The sequence below is a fragment of the Falco biarmicus genome, chromosome 13, assembly GCF_023638135.1.
Source record: "Falco biarmicus isolate bFalBia1 chromosome 13, bFalBia1.pri, whole genome shotgun sequence".
NCBI classification, from domain to species: Eukaryota; Metazoa; Chordata; class Aves; order Falconiformes; family Falconidae; genus Falco; species Falco biarmicus.
Window position 1 is genome coordinate 5,345,635 of NC_079300.1, and position 16,985 is coordinate 5,362,619.

At 43.0% G+C, this 16,985-nt stretch overlaps 1 protein-coding gene across 1 annotated transcript in view; it reads left to right on the forward strand.

Annotated features, from left to right (window-relative positions):
• The window catches only part of LOC130158416 (multiple epidermal growth factor-like domains protein 6), a 200,947-nt gene that overhangs the window by 153,367 nt on the left and 30,595 nt on the right, over positions 1-16,985 (forward strand). The window contains exons 13-22 of the mRNA XM_056359147.1: positions 1,152-1,283; positions 3,700-3,828; positions 4,146-4,274; positions 5,091-5,225; positions 6,236-6,370; positions 6,816-6,941; positions 7,973-8,104; positions 9,078-9,206; positions 10,811-10,942; positions 14,007-14,135. Of these exons, the coding sequence (XP_056215122.1) occupies positions 1,152-1,283; positions 3,700-3,828; positions 4,146-4,274; positions 5,091-5,225; positions 6,236-6,370; positions 6,816-6,941; positions 7,973-8,104; positions 9,078-9,206; positions 10,811-10,942; positions 14,007-14,135 (1,308 nt within the window). The remainder of the gene's footprint in view (positions 1-1,151; positions 1,284-3,699; positions 3,829-4,145; positions 4,275-5,090; positions 5,226-6,235; positions 6,371-6,815; positions 6,942-7,972; positions 8,105-9,077; positions 9,207-10,810; positions 10,943-14,006; positions 14,136-16,985) is intronic.

Below are 16,985 nucleotides of genomic sequence, written 5' to 3' on the forward strand. Positions count from 1 at the left end.
ATAAGCTGATGCAAGTAATTAAATATTTTCTATAGCTTGTATGACTTTTAATGTAGAAGCATGACATTTTTAATGGTAATCTGTATTCTTCTCCTAAAGTATGAATTTGTAACTTGTTCCAAGTGGGAGCACTGGGATCCTGAATGTCTCTGAAAGCTTAGGCATTTGCTCAGCTACAGAAAAAAGGAACAGTTGGGTGCTGAGACCTAGAGGAAATCTGGCCTCACATAGAAAATTGCTGGTGAAAAGCAACCAGCCTGCTGACTTACTGTTAGCTGAAATAATCTGCCAGCTCGCTTTCGGGTGTTGTTCAAAATCCCTTTCCAAGAAGCCTCCAGCCACAGCCATAAAGCCTCACAGGCAATAAACTGACCGTGTCGATAGGATCTTAATGTCAGTGAGGTATTTTAGCAGGGAGTAACATTTATTTTCAATGCCTTTCTCAGTGGACTCCACAAAGGGAGACCATGAAGGTGCATGTGCCTGCGGGTGCAAGGGAGAAAAGGGGGGTGGGGAGGCTGAGGGAGGAATGCAATTTCGTATAAGGTTTCCCATATAAACCAACCCTTTTTTTCATATCCATGAAGAGAAAAAGGAACTGATAAATGTGTATTATGCTTTGTTTTCCTAGAATAACACTGAAACTATGCTGTTAAAAATATCACTGAAATAGCACCGCATCCACCTACTGCAATAGAAGGACAAAAAGGATAGCCTAGCAAGGACACAAGGAGATTCTCTCCCAAGAAATACTTTTGGTTATATACAATATTATTAAGCATTATGTGCAAATTCAGTTTTTCTGAAGGCCAAATATTTGTTTTTAAAAAGTAATTTTAAGTGCTCTTTGGGGAATTACAGTATTTAAAGGAGAAAATTCTAGCTAAAGTCACAGCTTTCCTTTTGTTTAGACTGAGAATTTGAAGAGGAAAGTTTGGGAATCTGCATTTGGGACTGTCTTTTGCAATGAATCAGTGGTATTTGCAGCAGCACAATATTAATGTTAGCAAAGTGAATACTTTTTTTTCAGACTGTAAATTTTGTGTAGGTTCCTTTTGCACTTGTGCATGTGGAATGATAGGCAAGAGCTTGTGGAAATGTTCTGTCTGGATGCTCACAAAGCCTTCTGTATTTATTTTTTTTCATTTCAGTTTGCCTTGATAGCACTTTTGGCAATGACTGTAGCTTGAGGTGTGAGGATTGTCTGAACGGAGGCAGATGTAACAGTGAACGCAGTGGCTGTGTTTGCTCACCTGGGTGGACCGGCATTATCTGTAATGAAAGTGAGTACGATGTGCTTGAAAGGTGGGGGCTTTGTCCTAGTGCTGTGACACTGCAGGTAGGTAGAAAATACAAATAAGCTGTTTTACTTTTAATCTGTAAAGCTCTCTAAGGTCTCAGAGGTAGATCAAAATTTGATTGTAATGTGGCACATTAAATAGAAATTGTCAGGGATGCTACTGGATATGATATGAACCCTCAAACAGCGAGGTCTTTGCCCTCCAGTGCAGTACGGTAGAGTACCCCTCCTGAGTATTTGGTTGGTGTTCATTCCTATTCACTCTGCTGCTAAAAAGTGCCAAAGTTTGCCTGCCATGCTTCGTTCCACAACTTGCCTCGCTGACGTCCAGAAGTCTGTCCCAGCAGGTGGTGTGACAATCTGGGTGGACATGTATACCAAGCGTCATTTTTTCCATTATAGCATCCCAAGACATTAACTTCTTTTGTTTTTCTGTGTTGGTAAACTTGTGCCTGGTTCTTTTTCTTTAGCATTCTTTTTATTACTAGCATCGTTTTCTTGGGATGGTTAATTTTTAATATTGGAAATTGTATTTTTCAGAAATCTCTTCCCAAGTCAGCCAGTGCCCTTTGTAACAGCTTTTTACTCTCCTGCTTCCTGGCAGAAGATCTTTGTGTTTCAGAAGTATGTGTCAAAACCAACTGGAAAGACAGTAGCGGTGATTTCTTGATGTACCATGCACTGTCCCTCATCTGCAGTTTGGCAAAACTTGACTGTTGCTTGTCTGCAACTTACACAGCCGGTGCCCTGCATGTTTGCAGAGGGTGCCTCCATTTCCCGGTGTATGGCCTGATGGGCCGTCATCCTCGGAAAGTCTCTGCTGTCACTGATGAGACAATTGATGAGGAATTGTTGCTTAGCATCAGTAGACAGCACTCTTCAGTTAATTGCCATCAGGATTATTTACGAGGCATCAGCACAAGGACAGAAATGTAGAAAAACCAGCAAATTATTGAAACTAATTCTCCATCTGTAGTTATTTTGTTCTACGGTGTGGAATATCCCTTTGGCCAGTTTGGGTCAGCTGTCCTGGCTGTGTCCCCTCCTGATTTCTTGTGCCCCTCCAGCCTTCTTGATGGCAGGACCTAAAGAACTGCAAAGTCTTTGACTTAGTATAAAACTACTTAGCAACAACTAAACCCATCAGTGTGTTATTAACATTATTCTCATATTAAATCCAAAACGCAGCATTGTACCAGCTACTAAAAAAAACCTAAAAAACTATCCCTGCTGAAACCAGGGTAGGGGCTGATCATGAGTTTGGTTTGTAAACATGGGGGGCAGCTGACAGAGTAGGAACGAAGAGGATTAAAACGATAATTTCTAGTCTGCCTAAGACAGGTCAAGCTACCAAGTTCGGATATTCTTACTCCTATTCATGGTGCTCTAGTGGTTCAGGATGGATTATAAAAATTTCAAGAGAGGTTCCAAATTCTTTAGTTCACTTCATAAATAATAATATTATTGCTCTTTATTTATGGTAGATATAAATGCCGGTAATTTGGTGGAGTTTGCCTCTGGAATGTAAAGAACTTTAATGGGACTGTGTTATTAAGCCAAACCTGCCATCCGATGAAGTAGGCATTGGCAATGATAAATGCAGTTATAATGTGTGTGAATTAGTCATATGTGATTGCTTTCACTCGTTTCTCTTGCTTTCTTAATATACAGTATAGTTTATGGGTTAAGGGTAAACTAAACAGTTGAGAAAACTGGAACTAAATTTCTCTAATAATGTAACAAAGAAGCTGAATGGAAATTGATGTGAAATGTCAAGTTTCTTAATGTACATTGATAAAATGTCAGTTAAGTCAGATGACTCCAGAACTGTGTTTACTCGGCTAGCTCAGGCTGCAAACACAGGAGCAAGGCTTCATTTCACGATCTGTTTTGTGCAGGAGCAATGAGGGCTTTAGGAAGGAATCCCATGCTGGTCTGGATCCATTGCTGCCACGAGCACTGGGGGAATTTCAAAGACTATGTAACAAACCACAATGTTATTTTTATAATAGTATTTGGGAGAAAAACAAATATTTAAAATACTTATCTCCAAATATTCAAAACTGTGCTCTGATTTTTAAGCTTTGTACTTGAGGCGATTTCTTTTGAGTCCTGTGCACTGTGTGCAGGGTAGCCTATACAGGGGAGAATTTGGCTAAGTAACACAGTACTTCACATAAGTAAGCTTGGTTAATTCAGGTGTCCTTTTAAAATTATCTAGTAAGTATCAGATGGATTTGCATTACCTCATATAGAAAGAATATGGCTTGGTTTAGAGCCTGCCTGACTAAAGAGACACTCTCCCTGCTTGGTTTTGATGACTGCAGTCTTATTTTGCTTCATTTCTAGCAGAAAGAAAGGATTTCTTGACCCATCCATCTTCCCTGCTTTCTCCGCAGCTTGCTCCCCCGGGACGTATGGCAGAAGCTGCGCCGCTGTTTGCAAGTGCCAGAACGGAGGCTCCTGCGACCCAGTGACGGGGCAGTGCCGCTGCCCGCCCGGCGTGCATGGCAAGCTCTGCGAAGATGGTACGGCTCCCCTTGTCTTGCCAGCTGTCCTGTGTGCCTGACACCTCACCGCTTCCCCCCCCACCCCGTTCCTGTCTAGGTGTAGTTGTGCGTGGTACTGTAACCCTGCGGCGTGCCTTGCAGTGGCTCTGGGTTAAATAATTAGCAAGACGGAGGGTGAGAAAAAGCAAGTGCCTGGTGAGGATGGGCTGCGCAGTGCCCAGGTCAGCAATGAGGCAGGTGGTGCTTTCTACAGCAGCAACTGAAAGACAGCCGATTTGGTGTTCGTGTTTTAACCCTTCCCAGCTAACGCCTTGCTGTGTTTGTGCACTCCAAAGGTTGCCCGAAAGGCCTCTTTGGGAAAAACTGTAACAGGCCCTGCAACTGCGCCAACAACGGCTATTGCCACAGGCTCTACGGCGCCTGCCTGTGTGACCCTGGGCTCTACGGGCGCTTCTGCCATCTTGGTAAGTCCCCATAATTTTTCGGCTCTCTTTTAACACATGCATGACATAACGGTCTTAAAAACTTGACGTAGCGTATAAAACAAGCAAGGCTGTGGGCTCTGCGAGGAGCTGGGGGCAGCAGGAGGGTGTGACTTTTGATGTGTGGTGGGAAGCCCCAGAAACTTCATTAATCTTTCCCTTTGCAACTAATCTTTGCCATAAGGACTGAGATTTCCTGGTGCACAAAGGCGGGGGCTATAGTAGGGTTAGGCTGGGATGCGCAGGTTAATGTTAGGGTTGCTGGTGAGGTTAAAGTCTAGTTGGAATTAGTGGCTGCTGATGCAGTTGGAGCTGGAGCTGAGGAGCAAGGCTAGCTGGTGCAGGATGAGGATGGAATGTTAAATGGGAATAAAAAGAATCAAAACAAAAATGTTGAAAAATAGATGGTCATGTTTCTTTGCGCTTACATCTATGCAAGATTAAAAAATAGTTGTGTGATTGTTTCGGGTTTGTTTTTTTTCGTGTGTATGGAAGCTTTTGTCTGTGATTGTATCCAAATATTTTTTCATTAAAACTAAGTTTTCTTTGAAACATTTCTCATTCTTGCATTCACCATGTATTGCTTGAAATGAAATGAATTACTTAATAATGGAATCATGTAAACTATATTTTACACACCCACACATTAATAGGCACTGTCATAGGAATGTGGATGTATTTGCTGAAAGTAAAATGAATGTTTTGCTTTTTGCAGCAGTTGCATTCTGCAGCAGTGTGCAATTTCAAATAACTCATGCATAATTACAGAGCTAATGATTCCTTTTCATCTGGCTGCAGCCTGTCCCAGGTGGGCCTTTGGAGCTGGCTGCTCGGAGGAGTGTCAGTGCGTGAAAGAGCACACGCTGGAATGCAACGCGAGGAACGGGACTTGCACCTGCAAGCCTGGTTATCACGGCAAGAAGTGTCAGAAAGGTACACTAGAAAGCCAGATTCCCTATGTTTGCTTATTCCTTTGTCCTAGCATTACTTTGCGTTCTTCCTCCCATCTGCTTTGTTTGGTGGCTGCTTGCTGCTAATATATTGTTATTCTACTAATTATTTTGTCTGATTTTTCATTTGGCAAACGCCATGAGTACCTGCTATCACAGGGCTTACAGGGACATTAAGGGGAATACATTTTATGATTGCAGGAGTTTTAGCCTGATCAAATGACGACAGAAATCTAGAAACTGAATTCTAATACAACCCTAAATAATGATGGTTGTGGGAGTTTTCGCTTTTGTTCTTCCCTTTTTCCACACAGACAGTAAATAAGTGGCAAAACATCCGTTTCATGGCTGTGGGGTTATTTGTAAACGGTTTCAGTAATGCGACTTTTCCTTCAGATTTGCAGGTCTTTGAATTCAACTTAGTCTTTGTAGTTTTTGGGGGGTAGTTCAAAGAGAATTGTATTCCACATTCATGTTTGCATGTCTCAGTAGCCCTCTCCAGACAGTAATAGAGTAATGCAATAAAGATTCTCCCTTCAGATTCCTCTCTGGGCAGGCAGAAACGTGTCAGATTTATGACACTAGTTCTAGGGGGTTTGGTGGAGAATAATAGTGAAGATATTTAATATTTTTAGCATTCGTGACATGCTCAGTTCTGAGGGAGAGCATCCCTCGCCTGGCACTGGCTTTGCACCAAGGCAGAGAGCAGCAGAAGGTACAGACAGATAAGAAGAGTAATTCTGTAATGGCTGTAATTGTATATATCCTTAAGTATTCTGCCACTCTGTTTCTGGGTTGTATTTAAGCAGTAACCTCTTTGAAATGTCCATGCAAGTGTTTAGTAAGTATTTACACTTCATTATCGGCACTGCTAATACGTACATTATAATACATTTTCTGCAAGTTTCTGCCAAATTGTTTTCTGACTTTTGTTCAGTTTTCTTAACTCTTCCTTTTTCTTCTAAGTATTCTGTAACTACTTGCATTTTCCAGAGTGCACGCCTGGCTTTTATGGGGCTGGTTGCAAACTGAGGTGCAGCTGTCCTAGTGATGTTTTGTGTGATCATGAGACAGGAGTCTGCAAACATCCATGTCCACCTGGGTTTCATGGAGAAAAATGCCGTTTATGTAGGTACTCACTGCATGTTTTGCTGGGAGGTACACTTTGGATGGGAAAACTTACTCAGGAAACTTCTGTTCAGATACAGAAGTTGCAAATCGAAACGTACAGTTGTTGATATGAGTTGGCAGATCCCCACTGAAACCAAACTGATATTTGGAGCCCAGGAACTGCTGTGTCACACTGCTTGCAAAGGTCAAGGCACAAGGCTGAGACCAGTTACTAAAACTAGCATTTGTTCAGGTAACTATAATTCTTTTTAGAGCTTCAGGGACAGATTTTCTAGAGCTCCGCTGAAATATAATTACAAACACCGGTTGCTGAGATGCTGATGCTGAGATTGATCACATCATACCGGCACAGCTCAGTTTAAAATCACCAGTGGTGGTGCCTCCCTAATGTCTTCAACATGCTGCCTCAGGCTAACCGTGTCTTTGGGTTTCTTTTGACCAGCTTGTCAGCCTGGGAGCTTCGGGGCAAACTGCAGGCAGAGGTGCAGCTGTGGAGAAGCACCATGCAACCCAAAGACGGGGCAGTGTATTTGCCCTACTGGGAAGACTGGTGCTACGTGTGAGCAAGGTGTGTAAGACATGGGACTAGGGTAGTGAGTGTCTTACTCTGGAAGACGTGGTAAGAAGTGGAATTATTCCGTTTGCCACCAAAAAACTGCTGCAATGCAATATGCTTCACTTGCAGAAGGGGTAAAGGATAAGTCTTGCTACAGAACATATGACATCCACATGTGGGATTGCTTGTGAAAAACAGAGCATGGTTCAGTCACCCTGACCTGTCTCTCTGGTCCAATTAATGGTGATTTGTATGATGGGCTGCGTTTATGCTAGTTGGGCAGAGCTTGGGACTGTGCTGCCATATGCACACAGTGTGCCCCAGGAGCTGTTGAAGGGCCTTGGCCAAAGAAGCTGGGGTGGAACCAGCAAGCAAAGGACCTGGAAGAGAGGAAGGAATTAAAAAGGAGAGCATTATTGTGAGTAACTAAGTAAAGGGATGAAAAAAGTCTCGGGGACACTGCCCTACCAAAGGGCCGTGGGACACCCCTCTACCACTTGCAGAGCTCTGGCTATTGTGTGCTGAGGAGCATCTGCTCTGTGTGGAGCCAGGTTGTGGCTCACTGCGCCACAGAGCAGGAACCTGATGAGAGAGATGGAGGTGTATGGAGACCTGGGCTCGCACCCAGTCCCTCAGGACTGTATGACCATCCTGACCCCCACTCAGCCCAGCAAAAACACAGTAGCAGCCCTCTCCTCCTGCATCTATCTGCAGGTTACTGCCCTCTGGAGATTTCCTTTGCTGAGTGCAATTATTAATTTTTCAGATAAGTCCTGACATTACAGATGTACCATTGGTGGAAGCTGGGAGAGAGCCTTTGGGTCTCTCTGTAGATGTGTTCTCGCATGCTGCAGTACAGAGGCGTTGACTCTTTCAGAAGGTTTACTGTGACAGTGCTGTAGATCTGTGGGGATAATATAACCATCCTTTATCCAGCTTAGATTTGTCATTGGTTTTAAATTCTCAAAGGTAACGGTAGAAATCTGTAACTGCCTTGGAACAGAAAATGGCACTGGGGATATCTCACGTGCTTTTTTCCCTAGATTGCCCAGCTGGCCGGTGGGGACCAGACTGCCAGTCCTCCTGTGAGCCCTGTGCCAACGGGGGACAGTGCAACAGAGAAACGGGAGCCTGCGACTGTCCCCCTGGCTACACGGGGCCATCCTGCTCTGCACGTAAGTCCTCACATCGGCTTTCCCCATGAAAAGAAAGTCAGTTTGAAAATTTAGGTTATGGCTTGTTTCCTGCCTTCTTGCTGTTTCATGAGATGCTTGTTACATTAGACAAACTGCTCCAAGATAAAGCACTCTTCAGCTTCAGAAATTCCCCAAGTTGGATTTTATATTACTTACTAAAGGGAGATTACAGATAAATGCAGATGACCAGCTAAAGTGCATCCCAAATGTTATCATTAGACCCAATTCCTGGCAATATGTACTTAGAAATACACTGCATCCCAAATGTTATCATTAGACCTGATTCCTGGCAATATGTACTTAGAAATAAAATGTTTAATAGCCACAATACTTGCATTATAATCCTGGTTGCAATATAATCCTGGTCCGCAAAGAGGTGCTGACCCGTTGGCCCATATGGCATCACTCGGGTTATGGTTGCAGCAACGCTCCTTGATGTATATAATTTAAGATTAAATAACAGTGAGGACGAAGGAGTAGTATCGGTGCTATCTCTGCAGATCCCCTGAGACCATGGGAATATGCTCAAGCAACTGCTCTGCGCTACTGTGGCACGGCTTGTTATCCAGCCTCTGTGTGCTAAAAGCTGCTTGAGTAGGGCTGTCGTGCTGGCATAGAGAGGCTCCGAGCGCTGCTTCCTGCAAGACCTCAGCAGTGGCACATTTTTTCTCCTTGTTTTGACAAATGTTTGCTCAGCCATCATTTTCCTTCTCTGACTGATTCTGATGTGCAGAAGTACCCAAAAGTCACTCGAGCTATTCCTGCTTTCCAGGACTCAGCGCCAGACACCTCATATACAAATTACAGATGTTTCTTTCATTTTGCAATTTTGATTTCTGGATTCCGCTAATGCATGTTTTAGGGGGCAAGCTGTTGCTGTCTTGTTTGAAAAGATCAGACTATGCCTGAGTTATTACCTAGGTGAAATTGCAGTCTGTTCATCTGTTTCCAGCCTGCCCTGATGGTTACTATGGACAAAATTGCCTGCTGTTATGCAGCTGTAGCAGCAGTGCTCAGTGTCACCATGTCACTGGAGAGTGTACGTGTCCCCCCGGCTGGACCGGCCACGACTGCAAACACCGTAAGTCAAATGCATATTTGCTCCACAGGGCACACTGTATCTCCCAGGGACTTCTGCAAATGTAAGAACCAGCTCTGTTTGTTCTTAGTCTATTACAGTTTTTTTAATATACTTTTGCTAATCTTATTGCTTCTGAAATTGTGTGTTTACGGGTTTGCACAGCCTGGGTGGTTATAATCCTTAATTATCTAGGTTCAAAGTATTGAAATAGATGGCTGATGAAGCGCAAAGTATTGATATAAGCTCTTATTTCAACACTATGGATCCCTTTGCCCAATACCATCTGTCCTGTCAGCATTTTGACTGACAGTTTTGTTTTTCATTTTCAGCGCAGATTAGTTTCAAGATTAATTCTCAATTTTTCATTTTGTTTAGGGGAGATTTATTCAACAAGTGAGTGGCATGTACAGTTGTGTGTCTTAAGGTCACTTCTTAACTTGTGAATATAAATGTTAGGAGAAATTCTGTTCTCTGGAATAGCAGAGCATCCTTCTGTTGACTTGAGCATTGTTCTCCATACTGATGGCAGTGTAAGAGTGCAGATTTGCCCTTTTTGGATAGCACCATATAAATGTTAAGCCATCCTGCTTGATTCTGTCTTTTTCCTGTTTTGTGTGTTTTCTGCTTGATTCATTATGATCCTTCTTGCAAAAAGCCAACAGAACACAAACCTGTTTCTAAGCTTGGTCTGAAACACATAAAATCATATAAATTAGTTGCCAGTGTTGGCAGCAATGAGTTTTGGACCTGGCTTCTCAGGCTTGGTACTGAAGAAAACTCTGGGAAAATCTGAAGTTTCCACCAATATGGGTATTTTAAAAATCAAATCAGTTGGTAACATATAGAGCAATTTAGATAGCTTTCCACAACTCTCTTAGCTGTCTAAAGAATTAAGAGACCATGGCCAAAAAAGCTTTTGTTTCTCTTCAGGATAAGATATGGGAAAAGTTGTCCTGTAGAGATGTCTCAGGCAGGCAGCTCTTCCAACTGTTGCAGCCCAGGCATGAAACAGATGCCCAGCTCCAGAACCAGGTTTCTGTTGCCCTAATTGGCACTTTCATCTTTATCCTAACAAGAAAGGAAGGAGATGTTGTGGTACGTTGTTGTAATCACGTCAGTGTTACGTGATATTTAGAATGAAAGCAGGAAGTTGCTTTAACAAAGGTAGTGAGGTTTCTCTGTCTGTGTCCATGTTGCATTTCCCAGTATTTTGAGGAAAATGTGAAGGGTGCTCACAAACCTGTCTTGTTTTACCCATTAGCTATTCTGGTTATGCAGAGTTTTGCTAATGAGTCAATAGCTGGTATTTTATTTTCATGAAATTACTTGTTTGTGACTGTGGATTGATTGATATGGATTCACTATGAATGATTAGTTTTAGGTGGATGACATAATATCTGCCTACTTTCAGCTGAAATAAATCAGCAAAAATTGTATTTCTTTCCATTGGTTTGTGCCCCACGCTGCAGCTGAGAGTCCCGTCCAGCGCTCCTGTATCTTAAGGGGCCATTTTGCATCTTTTCTGCTCTCTCATTTAGATGTAAAAGAATCCTTCGGGTGAGCTCCAAGTTGATTCTCAATGTAAATACCATTTTACATTGCAGCCTGCAATAGTGGCCATTGGGGACAGAGCTGTGAAAACACGTGTGTCTGCAATAACAGCGACGGTAGCTGTGATCCAATCACTGGCTCCTGCTTCTGTGAGCCGGGATTCACTGGGAGACACTGTGAACGGAGTAAGTTGCCACTTTGTCAAAACAGGGAATTTGCAAAAACCGAGCAGCGGAAATTGTGATTTTCCTGCTAATTCCCTGCAGGAAGACCTCCAGGCTGTACTGCCTCCGGTCTGCCCAGCGCGTCACAGGGCTCTCGGGTTTCATCGGGGTTAGATGGTTTCCCTAATCTGGATTCCAGAAAAGTTATTTTCAGACTTGTTTTGGACTCAGCAGCTATTTTTAATGTTAAGACTTCGTGTGAGTGATAGGATTGATGTGTGTTTGGCTTGTGGCATAAAAGTTTCCATATCGGTTTTATTTATTCAGTTTTATGTCTGCACTACTTCTTCATAAATCTTTTTTTTAAGGCCAGGCATATAGAAGTGCTTCGCATGTACATAACAGAAGAAATATCAGGAAGATTTAGGGTTCTCTATTAACATCAAAAATACGCAATGGTCTTACCAGAGGCCCATATTCTCCACTAATCTGTCTCTTAACAGAGGTCAATAGCAGATGCCTTAAGAGGATAAAAACAGGCATATAGATAATTCCTGATGTGTTTCCCCAGGTCTGATCAATTTGTCACTCAGGAACTTCTTGAGACAGAAGCAATATCTCTATATTTAATACAACTTGATTTTTTTTTTCCAATTAATGTGCCCATTTCCTTTTTGATTCCATGCGAACATTTGGTATTCACTTCATCTTCTGGCAGTAAGTTGCATAGTTAAGTTGCTATTATTATTATTGATTATATTGATGTTGGTAAATAAAATAAATATTTTATCTATTAGTTTAACAACCTTACAGTGGCACAGATGTAGCTATCAGAGTCTCAGTAGTGTAGGCAGAATTAACTGCTGGTGTCACACAGAAATGTCAAAGCAATTAATCTGAAACAGTGACCTAAGACAAAAACCCTGGAAAGTTGATCTTACAGCTCTTGTTGCTGTTGGCGTAGAGGGAATGGAAGGACAGTTAGTTGGGAAGACCAGCTCCCAGAGAAAGAGCTGCCAACTCCACTTCTCTTTCGCTCTTGACCTCTCTCAAAACAGCATCTCTGCAGAGAGAAAGTAGCCAAATAGCTGGTTGTAATCTTTTCTGGCAAGGTAATCAGTGAAGCCACTGTGGCTGACAAAACATCTTGCAACCCCTAATGTTCTGTCTATGGGTTTTCTGGTTTATTGAGTCTGCTTTGTACCCCACTTCAACTGTGTGTGTATAAAAAAAATGCATATATGTATGTATAAAAACCACACATAAATATGTGTGTGTGTGTGCATGTGTACAAGATTATGAAAGCCATAATACTTTCCTAAACATTTTATGCTGCCTTGGAGGTGAGATCTTTACTGTCCCTGGGGAGCTCCTCTGCTCTTGAGGCATCTCTAGCCTCTTGCTGCAGGTCAGGCTCTTTCCCTTTGCGGCTTTGCAGGCAGCTCAGGTTCTCCGGCGGGATGGATGTATCTCGGCATGCATTGCAGCAGCCTGTGCCGGCTCGAGCAGGGGGAAGATTCTCTGTGATGTGGACTGCAAAATCATTTGTGAAGTGCACTGACCTGTTGCCGTCACCTTGAAAGTCTCAGCTCCAGGCTAAACACCGCAGGTTTGAGGAAAGCTCAGCTGAGAGTCCCACACCTATTGCTGCACTGGAATACTATTTTACTCACATAGATTCTCTGGAGACTGACTGAAATTTCAAGTGAAAAGTAAATGCTGAACAGGATCAAGCTTTTAAGGCACAAGTGCACTTCTGTGTATTTACTCGTTAAAGTAGTGTAGGAGGCATGATGCACAATGAGCTGCAGCTTTGGGAATAGGAGGTGATACAAACGGGATTTTGTACCGGTTCAAGCCTGGGGTGAATTTCACCTCTAAGTGCAAAAAATGCATTCAAACTCCTCCACATTTAAACAACAGCCCATTTTCCAACACAGATGATTGAAAGCAAGGAAGTACTTAAGCCACCTTGCTATCCTTCCGTCTGCCATCCCGACCTACAGGCTCTGTAGGAGACGCAGGGGTTGGCTCTAGCTAGCAGTCACTGGGCTGCAGGAGCAGTGGAATTCACACCAGCTCTGATCAGTGCCCACCTACGGCAGCAACACCGAACCCACCCCTTTAGTCCAGACACAGAGTTGTCTTTGAGGATCCTTGTTGTTTTCTGTTCTCTGTGATTCTTTCAGATTGCCAGAAAATCACTTATGTTGATGTAAATGTTCAAATCATACACTTTTAAAAGAAATCTGGCAATAACCTATGTAACTTATTTAAAGGGGAGTTCACAAGACCTTCCAACATGAGTAGAGGCCCTGTAATATTGTGTTTAGCCAAGTATATCTTTGTATTTCAGCCTGTCCAAAATATGAATTAGGCAACTGGCCCTATTCTTAATTGATTTTCTTATAATCCTGGAAGAAATGACTTTCGTTCTCAAGCGTTGTTTTCTTTCTTCTGATAGTGAGTACCATGCAAATCTTCTAAAACTCCTTACATTAACTGCTGTGGAAATGCATTTGTTAATCTGTCCCCCAGATGCAATGTTTTCGCTTGAATTCTTCAAAGCAGAGCCTGAAAGTAGAGTATACAGCAATCAGTTAGGAGCTTTCTGAAGGAAGCCACTGCATTTCATATTTTCTCCAGCTTTCTGGGGAAAGAATATTTGCAGGAAACCAGAGGATAGGGTCTCGAAAGGAGGCACAGAAGCCGGGAGCTTCCCCCCTCCTGCCTGATGAAGTCCCAGTGATGTGCATGTAAGCAACTCCAGACCAGCGTGCAAAGTGTCATCAAGCAGAACCTGTGAAGTCGCGGGCTTTGCAGCTATCAGATGATGTTAGTTTTCTGTGCAGAATTTAGTCTTTCAACAACCTGGTGTTTTTCTAAAATAGACCTCAATATAAGCAGCCCAGCCTACCTGGGCCCCAAGGAGAACACTTAATCATATCAATTTTAAGGCATTACCATTATGCCTCGATTCTTCTTTTGGAAATAGTAAGAATTCCCATGTATCTAAAAATTCCCCATTGATTCCTGAGCTGCTCCAGAATTAACCCATCATCTGGTTTTGATTCCTCTGCTGCAGGATGCCCCGCGGGAAGCTTTGGCCCTAGCTGTGAGTACAGCTGTCGGTGCCAGAATGGAGCTGCCTGCGACCACGTGAGCGGAGCCTGTACTTGCACGGCGGGCTGGACCGGAACCTTCTGTGGAAGAGGTACTGCTGCTCCCTCTGGTCCCTTTCGGGTTTATGCAGACGGGCTGTTGTTATGCAGAGAGCTGGGTTTACAGGTTACAGCACCAGATCTAAATAAACCATTGAACTTAACTGGAAGATGATACTGAAATGTGCACTTCCATCCTAACTCAGCAAAGCGTTTTGCTGGGTGCCTAACGTTTGGCACATGTTCTAACCTGATTAAAATTAGATACATGCTTAAGATTCCTGCTAGATCACGTTTTTTATGAAGACTCTCTTTTTAAGCAAAGTCTTACTATTTGAACACTGAGCAGAAAGATGCTTGTCCTGCCTTACACTTGCTTGTTCCTTGTGCCTCTCTGAAATATTTCAGAGAAAAACATGCATCTGTGCATCGCCCCAAAGGAGCTCTGTAAGAACAGGCATACTTTTAACTTTAATAAATCCAAGAGATCAATTTTCTATTACCTGATCATTTGATAAAGTGTTGGAAAAGTTGGACTGGATTCCTTAGATACGTTACTGCGAGTCAGTCTGTGGCATCGCCTAAGGCGGCTGCTGTCGTGCCGCACATTTGTGCGGGTCATAAAAAATACGATCCTGAATGCAACAGAAACAACACGTAGTCAGTCAGACATCGTGAAAGTTATGTAAGTATAAATGATTGAAGAGTCTGCAAATGGTGATCATTAAACCAAAGTCACAATAATTTGGCTTAGAAAGCAGCTTTATCAGCCAGCTTACAAAGGCAGCGTTCGAGCTAGGACAGCGGGAAGCGGCGGCGCTGGCAGGCAGCTGCTGCCCTCTGATGGGAAGGGAGCTGCTCCACAGCCCTCCAGTGGTGGAGCAAAGCACCCCACTGAGGAGCTCAGATGCTGCCTGTTGTCTCCCTCTCATTCTTATCAGGAATTATTATACAAAATAAATACTCTTTTCAAGGTTCTGCTGCAAAGTGTGCCTTGTAATTCATGGTATCTCCACTATGTCCCTTTTTAAAATGATTTAGTTGAACTCTGTTTCCTTAAGTATATCCTTTTTATCATTTTTCTTTTGAATTGGAAAAGCAACTCGGTTATCCATGTTGTGGTGTAGGTCTGTTCATTCCAGCAGGAATCAAAATGGGGACAAAGAGGCTAAAAGTCCTTGGCCAAAGTAGGTGTGAGGAATATGGAGAAGCCTGAGTGATGTCTACTGGGGAAAAAAAATACAAGTCACAGCTTCCAAAGCAGTCACATTGGACGTTTTTATCTTCTTAAATTCCTGAAAGACGACTGTGGAGGGGAGAGTAGATTTTAACGTTTACCATTCAAGAGACCCTATTTTCCACATGTTTTCTCTCAAGCAGGCAGGGTGTTTGCTCCGAGCTGACTTGTGTTACCTTCTCACATAGAAAGTTTCAGCCAGAATGGTTTGGCTGTGCCAAAAGACGAAGAGGGAGGAAACGTGTGGGTGGTTTGCCCTTGGTAGAACCTTCTTGGCACCTTTTCTCTGAGGAGCTGTAGCACTTCTGTTTTTAGTGACTCAGAGACTGGCAGGGTTTCCTTCTGGCAGGGATGTGCTTTTTGCCGTCCTCTTGGCAATCCACCCACGTTGGCCAAGCTCTGTGCCTTGCAGACAAGAATGTAGGGATTGAGACCCAACACAGCGGAGTTGCCTTGAACTTCTCACATACGGCTGATGCTTCATCCCGTGGCTGGGAAGGACTTTTCCATCATCACAGAAATGTTGAAACTGAAACTTTTACAGCCTTGTGAGTTCAAAGTCATAGGAGAAGACAGAACCTTACAAAATCTAACATTAAATAATAATTAATATTAATATCACCCATGCACAATGAGTATGTTTGAACCCATAGTCATCACTTCTGGTATTTTGCATTGTGGCAGCATGAGGTCCAGATTCTAGCTGAAATTGCAGAAGTATCAAAATTTGCCTTTGGGGTCTTTGTGGAATTGGTTTTCTTTCTTCAGGTGGCAAAAAGTACTGCTGTTCCTTTTCATTAATTTGCTGCCTTCGCTATGAAGTAGGGCTTCATAGGTTTACATGCCAGTCCCTGTTGCAAAACACCACTTCCGTGGCCATTTTCAAGTTCTGTATTTCCCACAAATTTCCATATTGTCTTATTATTATTTATTAGCATTCTTAATGTAATTTTAGCCCTTGATGAGTCCCAACATTGGGCTTTTGTGTTATCTGTCTTTATGGTGAAGTTAACCAGGCTTATCCAGCTTTCTCTGCCTCTGTGGGTGTGCACTCACAACTCTAGAAAGCTCTTGGGGGATTTATGGCACTCTGGACACGCGACCCTGTATTTATTATTTTGAGCAGTCATATTACCAGCTGATGTGCTACAGTATCTTGACCGGTAACTGATGTTCATCCCCTGGCAAGACAGCCAACCCAAAGGAAAAGCACCATTGTGCTTGAATGTGTCATGGTGTTTGAGGCAGGAGCAATGCCTCGGTCATATTTCAATTTAACTGAATCAAGGCAAACCTTTTAATTCTCTGGACTTGAGTATTTTGGAGGTATGACCCAAGACCTTGTATGTGATTCAGTGTTCTCTGAAAAGAACATGAAGAGTGGTGGCTCAGAACATATATGCAATAATCAGTGCAAATTGGTATGTACCTGCATATACCTCCTGCCAGTAACACAGAAAACAGCCACAACCACATCATCCACCAGCACTGGACAGTTTCCAGGCTAACCAGTAGCAGGAGATGCTGTTGCTCCAGATTGCCATTTTGTGAGACCTTGCTGCGAATTACTCACTGAACTGAGCTGACTGAACTTCTGTGCCCTCAGCCACGGGTACTGCCAAGAGACCTCGCACTCTTCAAAGTACTTTTGTCTGTTCATCAGCAT